We start from the raw sequence: 17049 nt of genomic DNA on the forward strand, positions 1-17049 counted from the left end.
TAAAACCAGGAATAAGAAAGGGAAAAGCAAAACACATAGGAATATCTTCTGTGTAACTGACTTTGAAATTCCCTCTTCAGCCATGAAACAAAAGATGCTCTGCTAGAATTTCAATTCAGCAGCAGTTTTCACCTTCAAAGAGCTTTACAATTAAGTGGTAACTTTGACTTTTCTGTAATCATGAGAAAGGCTGTGAAATATGACAGTGCTCCTCTTTAGAACTGTGAGTAGCAAGAATTAAAAACCTGAGCTAAAATTATTCCATATTAGAAAATCCAGCCTATCCAAGCTTTATAAAATGTTGTGCTCATTTTTCCAGTGACAGAGAACTCCTTCTGCCTTAACATCCTACACAGACACCTTTAAAGTGAGAGCAAAGATGCCCTGATAATGGCATAATTCCAGTAGATGGGAGACCAAGATAACAAACAGTCCTGGAAGTCAGTAATAACCCTATAACATCAGCCACTCTGGGGGCTGGTCCCCGAGCTCACTGCAAACCTGCTGGAGCAGCAAGGGCAAGGCTGGGCTGCAGGGCTGGGGTTTCCACTCCCTCACACAGCCCCTGTGCTTCTCACTGTGACTTCTCACAATTATTGGTCCTGGGCAGCTTGGTTTTGTTTGCAAGTGCGGCTTTATCAGCTGCCACCTGAGCCCACACCACCCAGAGCTGGAGGGCTGAGGAAGTGCACAGATACATCAGTCCCTGTGAAAGTAGGAACCTTTTCATTATGACCATGCAGATGATTTTGGGACATTTAGCTGGCCAGAAAATCCAGGGAAAAGCCTGAAGACAGACCCTGCCATTCCCCTGTGCTACCCACTGAGTTTGGGTGGATGAAGAAAGATGTGTCTAATGGGCAGCACAGCAGCTGAGACCTCCCACAGTTCTATAAACTGAAGTACTTTCCCATTAAAAGAATTAAAGGACACCATTAAAGACACCTCCATTACTTCACCTGTATTTTCCTACCAAAAGCTGGATCTCAAGCATCAAACTGAGTCAAAATATCTGTTCTTCTATATGTTTCTTTTTCAATTTAAACAGCTTTCTCTTCATGTGGAGTTTCTGTTTTCAAGGAAAATGCATCCTAAAAAACCAGCTTATATTTAATTCATCATAAGCCCAACAAGCTGTGTCACTGAGAGGGGCACAGATTTGGAAACAGCCTTTGCCACTGTAATAGGGCAGGGCACAACCCCAAAATCGTGTGTGCTGTTACAGCAAAACAGATCATGGTTAATATATGTAAAATCATTCTGTTAAATGTACTGCAGGCCCCAGGCTTGCTTCATCCAAGCCTTATCTTTGCTCATTTCTACTAAATTTACAATATATTTTCCTCAGAGGCTGGACTTCACAAGACAGGCTGAGTGTTTACTTTTTCTCTAAGTGTCTACTACATTCTTCGTAGTAGCACATTTATTCCACAGGTCTTCCCACTCGTTAAATGAGTTCTAAACTTAGCACAGGCTCTCCCATCTTTAATGCAAGCCACGTGCATGGCTTCCAAATGACTCACCGAGAGCTGGAGTTGGGCAATGGTGTTCTCTGATAAACACATAAACAAACACAACTTGTGTCAACTGGTTCTGAGTGTAAGAACAACACCCACTGAGCTATTTTAATGGTGCACGAGTTGGAAGGAAAGGCACATGCAAAGGGGGTCAAGTACAGGCTGTTTCTCCAAAGCACAGATTGCTATTAAAGAAAAAAGTTAAAAGAAACCAGATTTTTTTTACAACTTGCTGAAAACTTAAATGTAGCTGCCTCACAAATTTGCAGTCAGTGTCAAAAAACCCAAGAGCCAGAAGCAGATGCAGAAGAAAAAGAGCAGCCAAGCCTGATGTTAATATGTTGAATGCAAACCATGCAAACCAGTTTCATCACCCACTACCTGCTGTGCTCCATGGCTTGTTGGTATAAGGATGACTTTATGTCCATTGGGGAATTCCTGACTAAAAATTAACATATTTAAGCATTTCAGTGACCATATGAATGTTCACCATTTGTTAAGTGATACTTTTCCAATAGCTGTTCAGCAGCTTAAGTGGCTTTTAAGACTTTATTAATACTTCTTGTTATTTCTCTGTTCATAGAGAGTAATTTGGACTCCTAGCATGTATTTTGCTTTGGGGTTTTGTTTTTTTCCTGTGTGAGGGGAGTGTCTTTTGGGAGGGTGCTTTGTTTTTTGTTGTGTATTTTACAGTCTGAAAAGGAGACTAGAAGCTTCCTTTCCTCATTAGAAGAGTTTTCTATTAAATTTCTTAATAAATTCAATCACTTTTAAATAAAGTCTTCTCAATATCAGGATGACTCCTGAAGAAATATATTTGACTTTCAAAAACTTTCTGAGTGGAAGCTGTACACAATGGAGAAGAAATTCTCATTACTATTCATAGGATTTAACATGTTCTTCTCTTCCCAACCCCTGAAAAAAGATGAGATCAAACCTTGGCCTAACAGTACAACCTGACCAGAATAACCAATTAGGGAAGATTTTTCTCCTAAAAATGTATTTATGAACAAATCTGTAACACTTGCAATACTGATTGCCTTGGGAGGGTTCACTGTGCAATGCACAAGGCACAGCAGATCTGCTGAGACCTGAAGTGGAAGTAAAATGAACCCTAATGCATTTTATGATCTACTATAAGATATGGAAGAAGAGAGGATGAAACATATACTGGTATTTTAATCATTGAAATTTAGTAATTTATTTAAACTTGTATCAGCATAGGAACTTCTAATGTAATTGTATATCACCAGTAATATATCACCAGTAATCTAATGTAATTGTATATCCCTTCACTTCAAAAATCTAAAAATAACTCACCACACAGCAACCTGGATTAACAACACACCCCTCTAACATGGGTGTGAAGTCCTGGATTGGGACATCGATGGTGCAAGGTCATTTCTGAACAAGGAGAAGCTGCTGTGTGCTCACCACAGGCACTGCCCAGCTCTCAGGGGCTCTCCCCACCCTGCCCATGGCCCAGGACCCTCTTTCAGTTTCCCCAGTGATGCCAAAGGATATTGGTCCTGCTCCACTGAGCTGGGCTGACCCACAGACTGAAACCCTGGACCCGCCTGAGCCCGTCCCTCTGCCCAGGGATGTTCCTGGGGCTGGGACTGGCCCAGCTGTCCATGGCTGCCCTGCTCCCAGGCTGGGGGGGTGGGATCACCCAGTCCTGATCCCAGACTGGAGGGGTGGGATCACCCAGGCCTGCTCCCAAACTGGGATGGTGGGATCACCCAGGCCTGCTCCCAAACTGGGATGGTGGGATCACCCAGCCCTGATCCCAGGCTGGGATGGTGGGATCACCCAGCCCTGCTCCAAGGCTGAGGAGGTGGTGGGATCATCCAGCACTGCTCCCAGACTGCAGGGATGGTGGGATCATCCAACCCTGCTCCTAAGCTGGAGGGGTGGGATCACCCAGCCCTGCTCCCAGTTTCTGGCGGTGGGAACACCCAGCCCTGGGGATCCTCCACAGCTCCTGTCCCCAAGGGAGCAACCACGCACCTGATGCTTTGGAGCACTGTCATTGCCAAAGGAGAACATACACAGAGCTGCTTTCAATTACCATTAATGACACTTAAATATGAGTGTAATGGGGAGCAGAAGATAAATGTGGGGTGAGCAGCCTGTGGGACCAATTTCTGCAAGATTTGCTCTAGGCCAGGAGGGAAGGAAAACACAATCCCACTGTCACACTCACCTCATTTTCTGCACTGCTGTTCTCATTGCCCATTTCAATGCTGATGTCCAGTATCACACAGAAATTAGATAGAGGTCACTGGAAGAAAAGAAAAAGCTCTAAGTCTTCTGTGAAAAAACAGACTGAAATAAAACAACAAAAACCCTTGGAAATTTTGGAGGACTGTCATTTCAGTCACCCTATCAGCTGCCCCTCCCAACATTCGGTCTTAGAATGATTTTAAGTCATAGATCAGGGGAAGAAAACACCTAAAGTGTTTATTTCCTAATGTTTCTCTGCTATCTTACCTACACTGGCTCCACTTATTCTGAAAGACATTCCTTGAAACTCAGTTTTGTTACTCTGTTTTTAGATTATGCCATGCCATTGTAGCATCAAGGTCTTTTCCTTGCTGAAGTTGTTTTGGATGGACAACCCATAGGAACACCTTACTGTTTTAACTGTGTTCAAAACACTTGTATTCCTTGGAGTTCCTGAACTGAGCTGCATCCTCCCATTGTCAGAGCCACAATGTTAAACCTGACTATCACTGAAACAAACCATTTTCCATGGATGCACTCAGAAAAAGAGTAAATAGCTTTTTTTATCCTTATCACTGGCATCATTCCCTGGTTTTGTTAGGCACCATTCTGCTTACAATATTATGATCTAAACATGTTCTCAGTTCTAATTATTTAATTTCAAAAAAATCCTCTGAGCAGTTCTAGAATTGTCTCCCCAGGCATCTTTCATTTCTGTATTTTTTGAAAAGGGTACTCAATAATAACAGTACACAACAGAGATTCACTTACAGAGGTTCACTTCTTTTTCTAGGCATTTTATTTTGGGGCTCATGCATTTAATTTCACTGAATTTATGGCATTATTGAACAGGTGAAAATTACACACACTCTTGATCTTTTTTCCCAATGAATTTGAGATGGATCTGTGCCATATGTTAAGAAAAACTCGATTATCAGGCCGTAAAAGAGAGATTGCACTTTGAATGCCAAGAAAATGATATAAGATTTTAAGGAATGTTGTTATTTATTACTGCAGTACACTCTTAAAAACTTGGAATGTTGTTTTTCTTCAGAGGAGCCTTGGAGAGAGAGAGAGGAGTTGGGTGTTGTGCTTTTAAGCTCTGCTCTGTTTAAACTTGAGTGTCTTCAGGGGATATAGTGGTGCTTCAACTTGCTCCTGTTGAAATCACTGGGCCAGGACTGCACTTGTAGTGATTAATTAGCAACATGAGGTTTTATCTGCTGAGATTACTGCCAAATCCTCCCCAGTCTTAAAACACTTCTGAGCTACACTGAAGATTGTAACGTTTTCACATCACTGTTCCCTGACTATGAAGTGCTGCATCACAAAGCAGTGTGTGCACACAAATCCTTCCAGACTCAGCTCAGGGAATGGTCCAAGACAGCAGATCAGGATTATAATATCTTAAGTATGTATTGATATAATAAAACATTCGCTCACTGTTAGAGCTGCTGACTAAGGTTTAAATGCACAGGAGGGAAAGAATAACTTGGCCAGAGCAATGTGCTTCCCTCCACAGCCAGCACAATTCCCCAGGAGTGAATATCCTGGCATTTCTGTGCCACTGACCTGCTGAGCCTTTTCCTTCCCAGTTCTCCTTCTGTTCCCACAAGACATCATGTGAAAACACCTGGAAATATAAAGCTCCCTAAGCTGTCCCCTCACAACCACTTCCATTAACAACATAAACTGGGAAATAAATGAAACTCTCCCAAGTCCCCATAGAGTTGTTTAGTTACTTGGGGTGGAGTCTTGTACATTAATTGTGCAAAATGCAAATTTTGCTTATCGAATTCCCAAATAGATAAGCCAATGTATGGCATAATGTTGTTCTGTTTATTTCAGAGTAAATTTTCTCCAGTGCATAAAATACTCAGTATTTCTGTACCAACTCAGCAATACTGACTGTTAAGAACAGCAACTTGAGGCCAAATTTGCAATATTCAGTTGAAAGAAAAAAATACTTTATTTACAGTTTTTTATTTAAATGTACAGGAATCAAAGCAGAAAATTACAAGAGCATAGCAAAAGTGCCATCTATCACAAATCTTCACTAACACATAATATCATACTGTCTACTCACTCTTTTCTTTCCCTAGAGCATGAAATTTCACAATTGTCACACAATTCTCACATTACCATCTGCCCAATAATGAAGATAAATGTCATAAATAGGAAATAAAGACATTACAGATTCTCCAACAATGAAACAAGTGATAATAATAATCTGTGAATTACACTGCAGAGTGCTAAGATAACTTTTCATATTACAATGTTACTGTAATCCTTTTTACATACATTATTTCTAAATCACTCTCTCAATGCACAAGCATAACTTAGGTTGCAAACTACTTTATCATATGTATAGAATTTCAAATAAACATTAAAAACATGCAAAAAATCCATTCATTAAGTAAACATAGGTTAACAAAAAGATAATCTTCATCATCTTTCTATAGTATCTTTTAGAATTTACATGTCATTATTAAAATTATTTTAACTCTATATATCACAAAAACTGCTCACTGGTACCAAATGGGTCTGTTCAGCCTACAGAGACTTTTGTATGGTGAAACAACTGCTTTCCTGAAAGCAAGAGAGTGAGAAGATGTTTGACATTGCACTTACATTCCAGGATTAATCTGGCAGCTTTGGATTCACTGACGCTTCCAGATCATGTCTTCAAACCATTCCTTCCATCTTCACCTCCCTGGTTTTCACCTTATTTTCCTGCTGCTTCTCCTCAGACTCATGAAATGTAGGTTTCTGTCAGGGACCCACCTTCATAACCTGCTCAACCACCAACTTGCCTCCACCCCGGGCAAGAAAGCAAACAAGTTCTTCCTCCTCTGCCCAGCCTCCCCCTGCTCTGCCAGACTGCTGTGCCTCTGCCTGCCATCAACTGAGTGCTAATGTTCCCAAAAGCAACCCCAGAAAACAGGAATTTTGGTTAAAAGGTATTTCACTTCTCCTGTTTCTTGGCTTGTGGTACAAGCAGTGCTTCTTGCACTACAAAAACTGGTCAGGGAAACTGTATCAACAATACATTGATGTTTTCAAGGGAAAATTAGTATTGAGGGGAATGTCTATTCTGCATTTTGTTTTCAGGTTTGTTTGTGTGTTTAAGGTTGTCTTTCATTTTCTCATATCACTCCTGAAAGCTGTCAGAAATACCTGCCAGCAAATGTTGATGTGCTTGTTCAGCTTATGGTGAAATAATTTCCCATTTAATCAACCTGAAGGGTGGAGACATGACAAAAACCCTTTGAAATGTGATGTTGCAAGAAGTACTGGTTTATGGGCGAGCTAATTATTATTATTAATTCTGATTGTCCGTTCCAGTGATGCCTCCACAAAGGGCTCCTCAGAAAGACAGCTGATAACAAAAGACTGTATATTTATCATCAGTGACAACTCCAAGGGATCAACAAGTTTCTGTAAACACCAGTGGTGCTTTTTGATGCCACACAGCAAAGAATGTGGGTTCACTGCATGTTGAAGAGCTGTGAGGCAGCACTACTGAATCTGGCAGGGAAAAGCCATACCTGACATGACTAAAAGGCAGGATTTCGTAGGGTCTACAAACTCTTGGCTTGAAAATATAAAGCATGTGAAGAGTTGGAAAGCACAGTTGCAAGGTCAAGGACTACATCAGTAGCACTGCCTTTTAAGCCTTTCTGTTTTTAGGACGTTGGTGATCCAACAATTAAAGCTGCATTATTACACCACCTTAAGCCACTGTTACTAATCAAAGAAGAATTTAAAAGAACACAAATAAATTATCTGAGTGGGTTTTTCCCCCTATTTTTTTAAATCACCCTGAGCTTTTTCAGGTTATAAAGTAAAGTACATATGAGTGGGTTTGGTGGCATGGGGGTAATTCAATATATGAAGGAAATCCATGTTATACATTGAAAAATTCAAAAGAGAAAAGTCAAGATCTGTAATGAAGTTCAAAAACCAAAAGATGTGAAAGTGGTTGCAATATCCCCTTTTCTCTGGTCTCCCCAGCCCAATTCAGAATTCCAGAAAATCTGAAGATAATCAAATCATAGTTTAAGTGTGATTTTCCTTAGAAAACAAAACAGAGGCTTTGCAAAATTCATTGCCTTATAGACAACAAATTATGCAACATTTTTTGTTCAGGCTCTGTGCCATGAATTTAGGAGCAGGGTTCCTGTGGGACCTCAGGAAAACACAAGCCTGGTAATACATTCTTATTTCTGCCAGCTGCATTATTTCCTCATAAACACAAACTGAACTCATATTTGGTGCTATTCCATTTTTAAGCTAAGGCCAGAAAATGCCACAACGTGAAAGTGAAGAAGCTGCCTTGTAAAAGAGTTCTCTGGCATAAACTTTGAGGAAAAGGATCTCCTGTGTATTTTTATCAACACACGTGCAAAGGAGAATTCCTCTGTTTGCTGACCTTGAGGAAGGTTTGCAAAGCAAGTTCTGCACCAATGCCAGAACCACGAGCACTGAAATGAGGGGAGAGCCACTTGTGCTGGCAGAAACCACCGTGTGCTCCAACCTCTGAACCTGCAATGACACTGTCTGACAACGCTGGCATTGTATCTCTGGGTCAGCTTTCTGACCCACTCTTTTGTCTGAATTAGGATTCCCTCAGGTCCTACCCCAGCTATCCAAGCAGCACCTTTTCACTGCAAGCTGTTCCCACCTATGCAGATGATGCTTTTCTGCTCTGCTCCAGCACAAACTCAGATCAGTTTGTGTAAACTACCAACTGTGAGAGCATTCCACATCCTCTGATGTCTCTGTTTATTCTCTTTGATTTTATAATAGAACTGGTGGGAGAAGAAGTACTCACATTGGGTTTTTTCACTGTTTGATGGAATTTCCCCTGTGGTTCCTCATCCACACTTCATGCTCATCCAGGGAGAGACTATTTTTTCTTGATCAAAAGAGGATCTAACCCAGGAGGACTGGAAGACTCAAACTGGGAGAAAACACAGCTCAGGTTAAAGGTAAGTTATGTCGTGGGTTAATGAGTTAAGTAATTGAGTAAGATCCACATAATTTGTCAAGACTGATCAAATTTAATCCCAGTTTATATAGTATTTGGTATACTTACTAACCACACACTGCTCAGATATGTCAGCTTCTTTCAAACTGAACACATGCTACCTTGGGTATTTATATAACACATTTTAGCTTGAGGTCATTTTACTTTATGGTATAAATACTGTCAAAATAAGACAAAATGTTCTTACGTTCCTTACTTTCACAAGACTGATACTGCACATAAAGGATTGCAAAGCTCTGCTGAAACACTGAGCATATTATTACACATCAGCTATTCTCATGGGAAAGAGAAGAAAGGGGAGGTGTTCAGAATTTTGCTCTTCTCTGATCTTGGTGTAACTAGTGCAAACCCATTCTTAATCTGTGCATATAACAACATCATCACAGAGATCTGCCAGCATGACTGACCTATGGCAGTCCTTCAGTCCTTGCTTTCTCACAAATTCTACAGGAACAAACGCCAAGGTCTGGGAGGGAAACCATAATCCACCGTGAGAATTAGTAACCATGTAATGGTGTTGAAGTGCACAACTTGATGGGAAAGCCGTTGCTTGGTAACATCAGCAGCTGGAGCTGCTGTAAACCCGTGCTGTCGCTCGGCAACCGAAAGCTGAGCTGGATTTTTGTGAGAGTTGTGGGACTGCGTTTTGCTGCCCTTCCCCCAAGATAACCAGAAACTCCCTAAGGGGACTGCACCACTGAATCCAGCTGGGACTGAGATTTAAAGGACAGAGAATGAGACAGTTCTTTGATGCAGCCCAGCCTGGACTGATTTGCCCCAATTAATGTACAAGTGCAAGAAGAAACAGAGATGCTGAGTACCTGGTACTAAGAGACTAAAGCATTTTTTAAAATAACACGTTATGAAAGTTAAAACTTGTTCTTCCTATTTGTGGCTAATTTTCAATCAGTATGACAACCTGGCCTGGAAAAATCCACCCAAGGGCATACTTCTACTGCTTCCAAACACCTTGGCGTGGCACTTCAGGGCACTCCTGCACCAGGGATGTTGGTGCTCCATGGAGGTCTCACTGTGGCACCAGAAATGGTCAGGTTGCAAACACAGTTTCCAGGGAGGAAGTGAAAAGGGATTATTTTCTTACTGTGTGAAACCTGGAAAAAACCACTTTGATCCAAAAGTGTTTTGACTTCTGATGGGGTTCAACCTCTTCACATAGCTAAGGTATTTGGAAAAGTTTCCTTGACCCTCATGGTAATTAAGGACTTGGATATGGTGGTGGTAACAGCTACAGAAAGATGCAACCACCTTATTATGCATAGTACCTTAGAAGAGATTTTAGAAAGCAGTGAGAGACATCAAGTGCCTGCACAACTTCACTATGTTTTAGTCTCTGTACAGATAGTTCCTCCTCCCACCTTCAGATGTTTTAGTCTCCACATTCATGGCACAAAAAGTGTAGAGAAAGACACATATTTCTTTGGTCATTAATTGATTTGCCCAAGGTAAAAAAGCCCACCAAGTGGCAGAACTAGGATGTGAACACTGGCTTCCTCAGCATCCTCCAGCTGCCAGATTCTGCTGGAATTCGAGTTAATGTTATTGGAACCTTCATCAGGAGACCCCCTTCCTACAGAAACATCAGGGTGCTAATTAATTTTATTTTACATTGTATCTAGGAATATTTTGAAACTGAAAAACCCAAATTTGTCATTTTAGCTTTTAACAAAATTTTCATAATGCTACATGGTTTAATGCAACAACAAAAGAAAGTGATTCTGGAAATCTTAGGTGTGATTCTATTGCATCCTGCTTATCCCTTAATTGCCTCCCTGGAAGACATGAGTCTCAGATAAATTTTGTTTTATCTGCCAGTCCCTTGAGGATGGTATGGCCACCCCAGGGTGTCTAAAATGGTACTCAATGCCTCCATCCATGGACCTCAATAATTTTTCTCTTGTGCATTGAGCATTAAATGTTTCAAGCACATTCTGGTTCCCTCCTGCTGCCTTGTTTGCAGATGTCAAAGTACCACAGAGGACCCAGTCCTTAAAGGTGATGCCAAAAGTATTTCATAAAATATATGTGATCCAAATAATAATATCCAGTATTGGAACATTTCTCTTTCCAAACCACATATATACCAGCAGTTTTCCACCAGATTCCATATGCAGCACTGAAGTCAGTGGGAAGACTGTGATTTCAGATGAAACACAGAGCTCCATGCACTGGCACTGACTCTCTCTGTCCATGCCAGCTGTGGAGAGCTGGATGAAGATTCATATTTAAGTTCTTAACACCATAACCAGCCAAAGTGGCTTGGGAGCTATAGAGGAGGCTGAACTACACAGCTCACCTGGCCAGTCTGTACCTATCATTGTGCAGGACTGCAAATTATTTCCTTTTTATTACTGCCTGCCTTTTCCAAACAGCTGATTATGATTTATGAACAGTATCTCCCCCATACTTGTATTATGAGACATATATGACTGTAATTCAGGTCCATAGCCAGCTTGGCAAGAATGCACATGTGCTTTCACACTCTAAATGCAAACATTCATTCACTCCAAGTGAAGGATCCCTGTTCCTAAAGCTCAAAGCTGAGGCAAAAAGAACATAACTCTGACTTGGGGCAAAATTCTGGAAGCAGTGGTGGGAGGTCTGCTGTGAGGGGTGGATTTCCAGAACATGCTGGCGCTGCTGCTTGAGCTGGTGTGCCTGCTGTGGTGTCCAGTCCCAGCACTGGGAATGGTGGGACACAACTCAGAGAGACAGAAATCCATGCTGTGTGAGGCAGAGAAGGAACCATAAGTAAGGTGGGGGTCAGTTGGTCTGGCATATCTCTGGAAGCACATACACAGCCTGGGAAGAATGCATCACAAGAGGAATTATTTCTTGCCTCTTTCCAGGTCCTTCCCCATTGAAGGTTTATTTTCCCTTCCCCTTGGAGTTTACCTGTTTCTTCTGTCCATGCATTCCCTTTTATCTCCGCCCTTTGTCCAAGACACTCAGTGGAAATACAAGAGACAGCAAAGAGCTGCCATAAGGTCTGGCTTTCTGAGAGCTGATGAGCATGGCAGAGGAGAGGCTGAGTATAAAGCTGCTCAGGAGGGAAGAGATTCCTTCTTCCTTGTTTTGCCTTCCCTGTGGGCCAGACCCAGCTGTGAGCAGCTGTCTCTGTCTTCCCTGGCTGTGGATGGCAGCAGGATTTCATCTCCCACTTTCCTGGCCTGAGGTGTGTGTTGACATGTTGGAGTTGGCAGGTTGCAGCTGCTTTCTGGGCTTTGTGCTAACACACCCTCCATGCCCACACAAACACCCCAGGAGAGGAGGACTTGTTCTCTGGCTTCTGGAAAGCCTCCAACACTCAAGAGACTTTCCTTGGGCTGAGGGGAGAATGCTTATTGTTTTCTGCTGCTGACCCAACACAGGTACAAAACCGTGTATCCACACAGTCACATATATATATACACATGCATGTACTACATATTGCATATATATAAATGCATATAACCTCTACAGGTTATATCCTTCATCCTCACAGGCCATTTAGCCTGAAGCTCTTTTTCATATGGTCATGACAGTTGTTTGATCACTGGGTGAAAATAAATTAGATTATAAACTCAGCTACTGAATATTTAGCAGTGATCAATGCTCTCACTCCAGAAATGCTGTTTTATCAGTAGTGAGGGCAGGCCATGAAAATAAATCTCTCAGGAGACTTGCACATCAAAACAACTTCATAGCCAGACGGGGGTTAGGTTTCAGATTCTCATCCGAGCAAGTATATTAGGTTTTTGCAGGACTAACTCTGGGAACTGAGTAATCAACCTCTGAAACTCTAGTCAAGAGAGTGCCCATATTTGTTTACAAATATGTGAGGCTGGATGAAAAAATACGGACTTTGAAACTAAACTTATTGAATTTCTCCAACCTTCTGCACCTGGAAAAGTTCCATGCAGGAAGCACAGCACTTACATGTACTGCAAGCATTTAGTTGGATTAGCAAGTCCTTCTTGGATTCACAAGGCAGGATAACACTGCTGACATTTCACAAAGGCAGAAATTGAGGCTCAGGGGAGTTGAGTGATCAGACCATTAACATGTTGTGTAATCCTGGGCTAAGCAGGAAACTATGGCTAGTGTTCAGCCCTCAGAATAGCAGTACAGGATGAAAATGGTTACTGGTTTGAATTGGCATTGCTGTTCTAAGAGGATAGATTATATTTTATATGGAATATGTACTGGATTAGGGACTTTTCTCAAGCATGTTACACTGACTGAGCCCTGCACAAAAAGAGTCCATCCCATTTCAAGGCTAATCAGGACCAAAATGCTTCCTCAAGATTATTTGTAAAGTGAGCCAAGAATTTTTATGCACAGTGACATCACAGAGGTATCCTCAGAGATATAATAAATAAAGAAGGAACTTAAACCAGTAAGGCTAAAATAATTTGTATGTGCTTTTTTTCCAAAGGATAATAATTGTTTATTAATGAGAATGCTTCCTTACTGACATTACCATAGTTTCACCCTTGTTACAATGATTAAAACTAATATAATGAATGAATTTTTAAGCTGAATGTAAATTATAAACCTATTTTCCCCTTAACTCCTTTGATTCAACCAAGCAGGACTGCAAAACAAGAATGAGAGAAGTCAGCTAAAGCCAGTCTGCCAGGTATTTATGACAATCTTGTGGCAATGAATGGTACCTGAACTGCATTATCCTCCTCCAAACTTTAGCTCTTGCTGTTTGCCTTTGTGGTGGTGGCTTTTTAAAAAGATGATCTAATGCCATGCTGGTGGGAAGTGGTCCCAGTGATCCGTGGTGGTTGGTGGAGATAAAGTTCCCTAAGCTGCTGGCTGTTGTTACAGATGGCACAAGTCTTCATCCTTTTGACAGACATAAACCTAATCAGCTTCACCTAACGACAGATTTAAACTCATGTAACATATTGCCTTGTCCAGCTGGGTCTGCACTATTTATAATCATGTTATCATTTTCTGCTAAGATGAGCAATATCCAGTTTCAGAAGTTCACCCTTAATTTACAAGTGTGTTTTTTCATTTCTTCTTCATTGAGGAATATGTTATCACAGGCTTTACAGTACTTTAATTCAATCTAAGTTTTGATTTAGGGAAGGTTCCCCAGAGACCATGTCCACAAAATAATTGTTGTTGCACATGATTATGCCCCATACTGACATTTTAAAGCAGAAATTGTAACACTGAATGAAAATTTGGGAAGAAAACCTTCAGAAATGACCTGAAAATGGCTGCAATACCATTCTGGAAAACACCAGTCTGGAGACAGGCTGGTTCTTAAAGATGTGAATTTCCATTTTCATGTCAGTAAGATTTTAACATAAAAATCATATCATGTTTTGGTACAGGTCATGACATTGATTATACTTAACAGGTGAGCAGATTAAATTTGATTTTGCAGCTGGTTTCTATTCATCTGCTATTTATCTATTTATCTGCTATTTATCTATTTATCTGCTATTTATCTATTTATCTACTGTCTTTACTTTTTCACCCCAAAACATCGTAACAAAAGGTAGAAAGTGAATGGAAATAAGCAACATTGCCTTAGTTCTTCACTGGCTGCACTTAGGATGTCTATAACCTCAGCACACTGAGCTATCACTGTGATCCAGGGACTGCATTCATATTTGGATGTGGACTCAAAAATAAAAATGAGAATTAATTTTGGCACAGAATGACTACAAGTCAGCACTGATCTCTGAAATGATGGCAGAAGACCAAAGCAATGTGAAAAGTAGCATCCAAATTTTTTAGCTTGACAGATTTTCCCCAAGATTTCATCATTCAGGTGTGTTTATCCAAGCCTTATGCCTGGGGTTTTTTTATATTAAAGATCCAAGTGCCTTTTTGTACTGCATGTCCTTTTCTTCTTAGAGCAGGAGCCATTATTGAAGATAAGGCCTGGGCTGATGCTTTATGCAAGTCCACATATGGAATTTTTGTCTCCCAGTTACATCAATTGTTTTTAACTCATCACAAAACACTTTGAGATATTAGTGAATGGAAAAATATAAAACTTCTGCTTTAAACAGGAAACCATGACAGAATGAAGGGAACTAAATGCCAGTCACTAATAGCCAAAAAGTGGATACTAACCATTTTTCAAGTCAGAGGAACAGGCACAAAATAAGGTCTACAATTGTTTGTCCAGTTTAAAGTTCATGTGAATAAAGATTTGTATCTTCTTTTACCACGATGTGACTCCTTTTTTCTTGTATGATCAAACTCTTAAGGATTACCTGGTGAAGTCCTGTGCAACTAGAAAGGAGTAATATTCATCTGTGAAAAGTGATATAGGTTGACTTAAACCTTTTTAAGTTTCAGAAAGATATTATGAGACTGTAGGACACATTAATGCAAAAAGCTTAAGCATAATTTCCAAACCTCTTGAAATCTTTTTTCCAGTGGGAATGGTTTAATAATGCCATGGTTGAAATATTGGTTTTGGGCTGTTAAGTCTTCATGCAGGAACTAAATATTGCATGTATGACAATTAAGAATTGTTAAGGCTCTTTTATTAGAGTGCAAGAATATTTCCATGGCCAATGGTCCTGACACACTTTACCTCTTGATGGGAGCATTGCAATGATTCTACCAGAAAAAGAGTCTACCAGAAAAAGTGAAAAAAAACCCCACTTTATCTAGACCATGAATTGAAACCTCCTGCCTCTTGCATCCTGCAGAGATTTTCATATGGGTTCAATAAAACTGTGCAATGCTCCAAACTTGTGGGTCTTTCTCATCAAGAAAGTGGTTAAGTATAATCTTTCAGTTTACAGTTACAAGTGGCATGGAAACTGTGAGTAACAGACAGTGTAACAAGTGGGCATGGAACTTATTTCAACAGATAATAATAATAATTGCTGTAGTTTCAATGGTACCAAAATGCTGTATATATAATATAGATACACACAGAAATACAGGCAATAGCTCACATCATACTGGTATTAGAAGTGACAGACAGCTCTGAAAAATAGAGCACATACACATCACCCTGAAGTGCTCGATAATTCACAGTCTATACCATGCTAAAACCAAAATAAAGCACATTAAAATCTAGGCACATGAGGTCAAAACCTGCAGATTTATTAATTTATGCTGTAAAAATTGTGGGTTTGATACACACGAATTACTTTTTTGTACTTCCTTCCTCTTACTGCAGCAATCTCTGTGTTTCTGTCTTCAGCCAGGAGTTGCTCACAATGTGAGTTTGTCAACATAAAATAACTGTTTGTGCTCCAGCAGATCCACACACATCCTCTCTGCCTCTTTTGGAGAGTGAGTGCAAACCTGAGCCTGGACCCTCAGTGCACAGAAATGGTGCTGTCTGGCTGACACTTCACAGACTCAGAGGAAACGGAGCTGAGGAACACGTCCCTCCTCTACTTTAGTATCTCCCAAAAATATTTATTTTTACAGGTCTGCTGAAGGAAACACATTTTGGGAATGGAGAAAATGCTGTGAAATCATATTTACCAAAGAATTTCTCTCAAAATATTTGCTATTTCGTCTAGTTTGGTCAATTCCTCAGCCAGATTTATTCTGCAGAAACATCTATAGTGTCGGTCCAGTGAGAAAGTTTTCTATTTTATTTCACAGTTTCTAGGGAGACTATCTCATGGCTCTGTTTTCTCACTCACAATTATACTGGTCTTGTTCCCTTCTGAAATATTCCTGTTGAAAATATGGCAGCTGTTCATATGAAAACAAAAATATTAGCACTATATTTATGACATTATGTTTTGCTAGCAAGAAAAACTGTTTACACTATACACCCAGTCAGGTTTGCATGAATCAGGAAATCTCTTCTGATTACTTACATTCAGTAGATTTCATCTAGGTAATAAAATAAATCATTCTTACCTTATATTTATGGACAGGCCCATTAGAGTCCTATAAAACTCCCTGCAACAAACTCCTGTTTGCATATGAAGAAAATAAACACATGCAAATCCATTTGCAGGGACTCAGAGCTTGGGTCTGCCCAAGAACCAAGAGTGCAAACTGGATCATATGCTAGCTGGGAAACCAGGGAAGTAAATGAGTCTGTCAAGTCCTAACTAGCATTTAATGACAAATTTAATTTGGCAAGACTATCTAGTTCAGTATTTTGTCAAGCTTGCTGAGGCTTGTATATTCTGTATATGGATCTTGACCAACTGCTGTATTTCATAGTATTCTGAATCCAAGAGCTTCTAATGCAAACATACAAAACTCAAATCAAACTTTGTTTCACCATGTGACTTT

At 40.4% G+C, this 17049-nt stretch overlaps 1 protein-coding gene across 12 annotated transcripts in view; it reads right to left on the reverse strand.

The window, feature by feature from the left end:
* Positions 1-16821, reverse strand: part of TACC2 (transforming acidic coiled-coil containing protein 2) — a 131592-nt gene extending 114771 nt beyond the window's left edge. For 5 of the 12 annotated variants that reach the window (XM_071563808.1, XM_071563807.1, XM_071563806.1 and 2 more), the window contains exons 1-2: positions 6375-8563; positions 3724-3801 (exon numbers count right to left, since the gene is read on the reverse strand). In XM_071563808.1, the coding sequence (XP_071419909.1) occupies positions 3724-3756 (33 nt within the window). In that variant the 5' untranslated portion in view covers positions 3757-3801; positions 6375-8563. The other 7 variants (XM_071563801.1, XM_071563802.1, XM_071563803.1 and 4 more) reach the window with 7 other exon arrangements.
* Positions 16822-17049: the final 228 nt, after the last annotated feature.

This window comes from Pithys albifrons, chromosome 9 (assembly GCF_047495875.1).
Source record: "Pithys albifrons albifrons isolate INPA30051 chromosome 9, PitAlb_v1, whole genome shotgun sequence".
Classification (NCBI taxonomy): domain Eukaryota; kingdom Metazoa; phylum Chordata; class Aves; order Passeriformes; family Thamnophilidae; genus Pithys; species Pithys albifrons.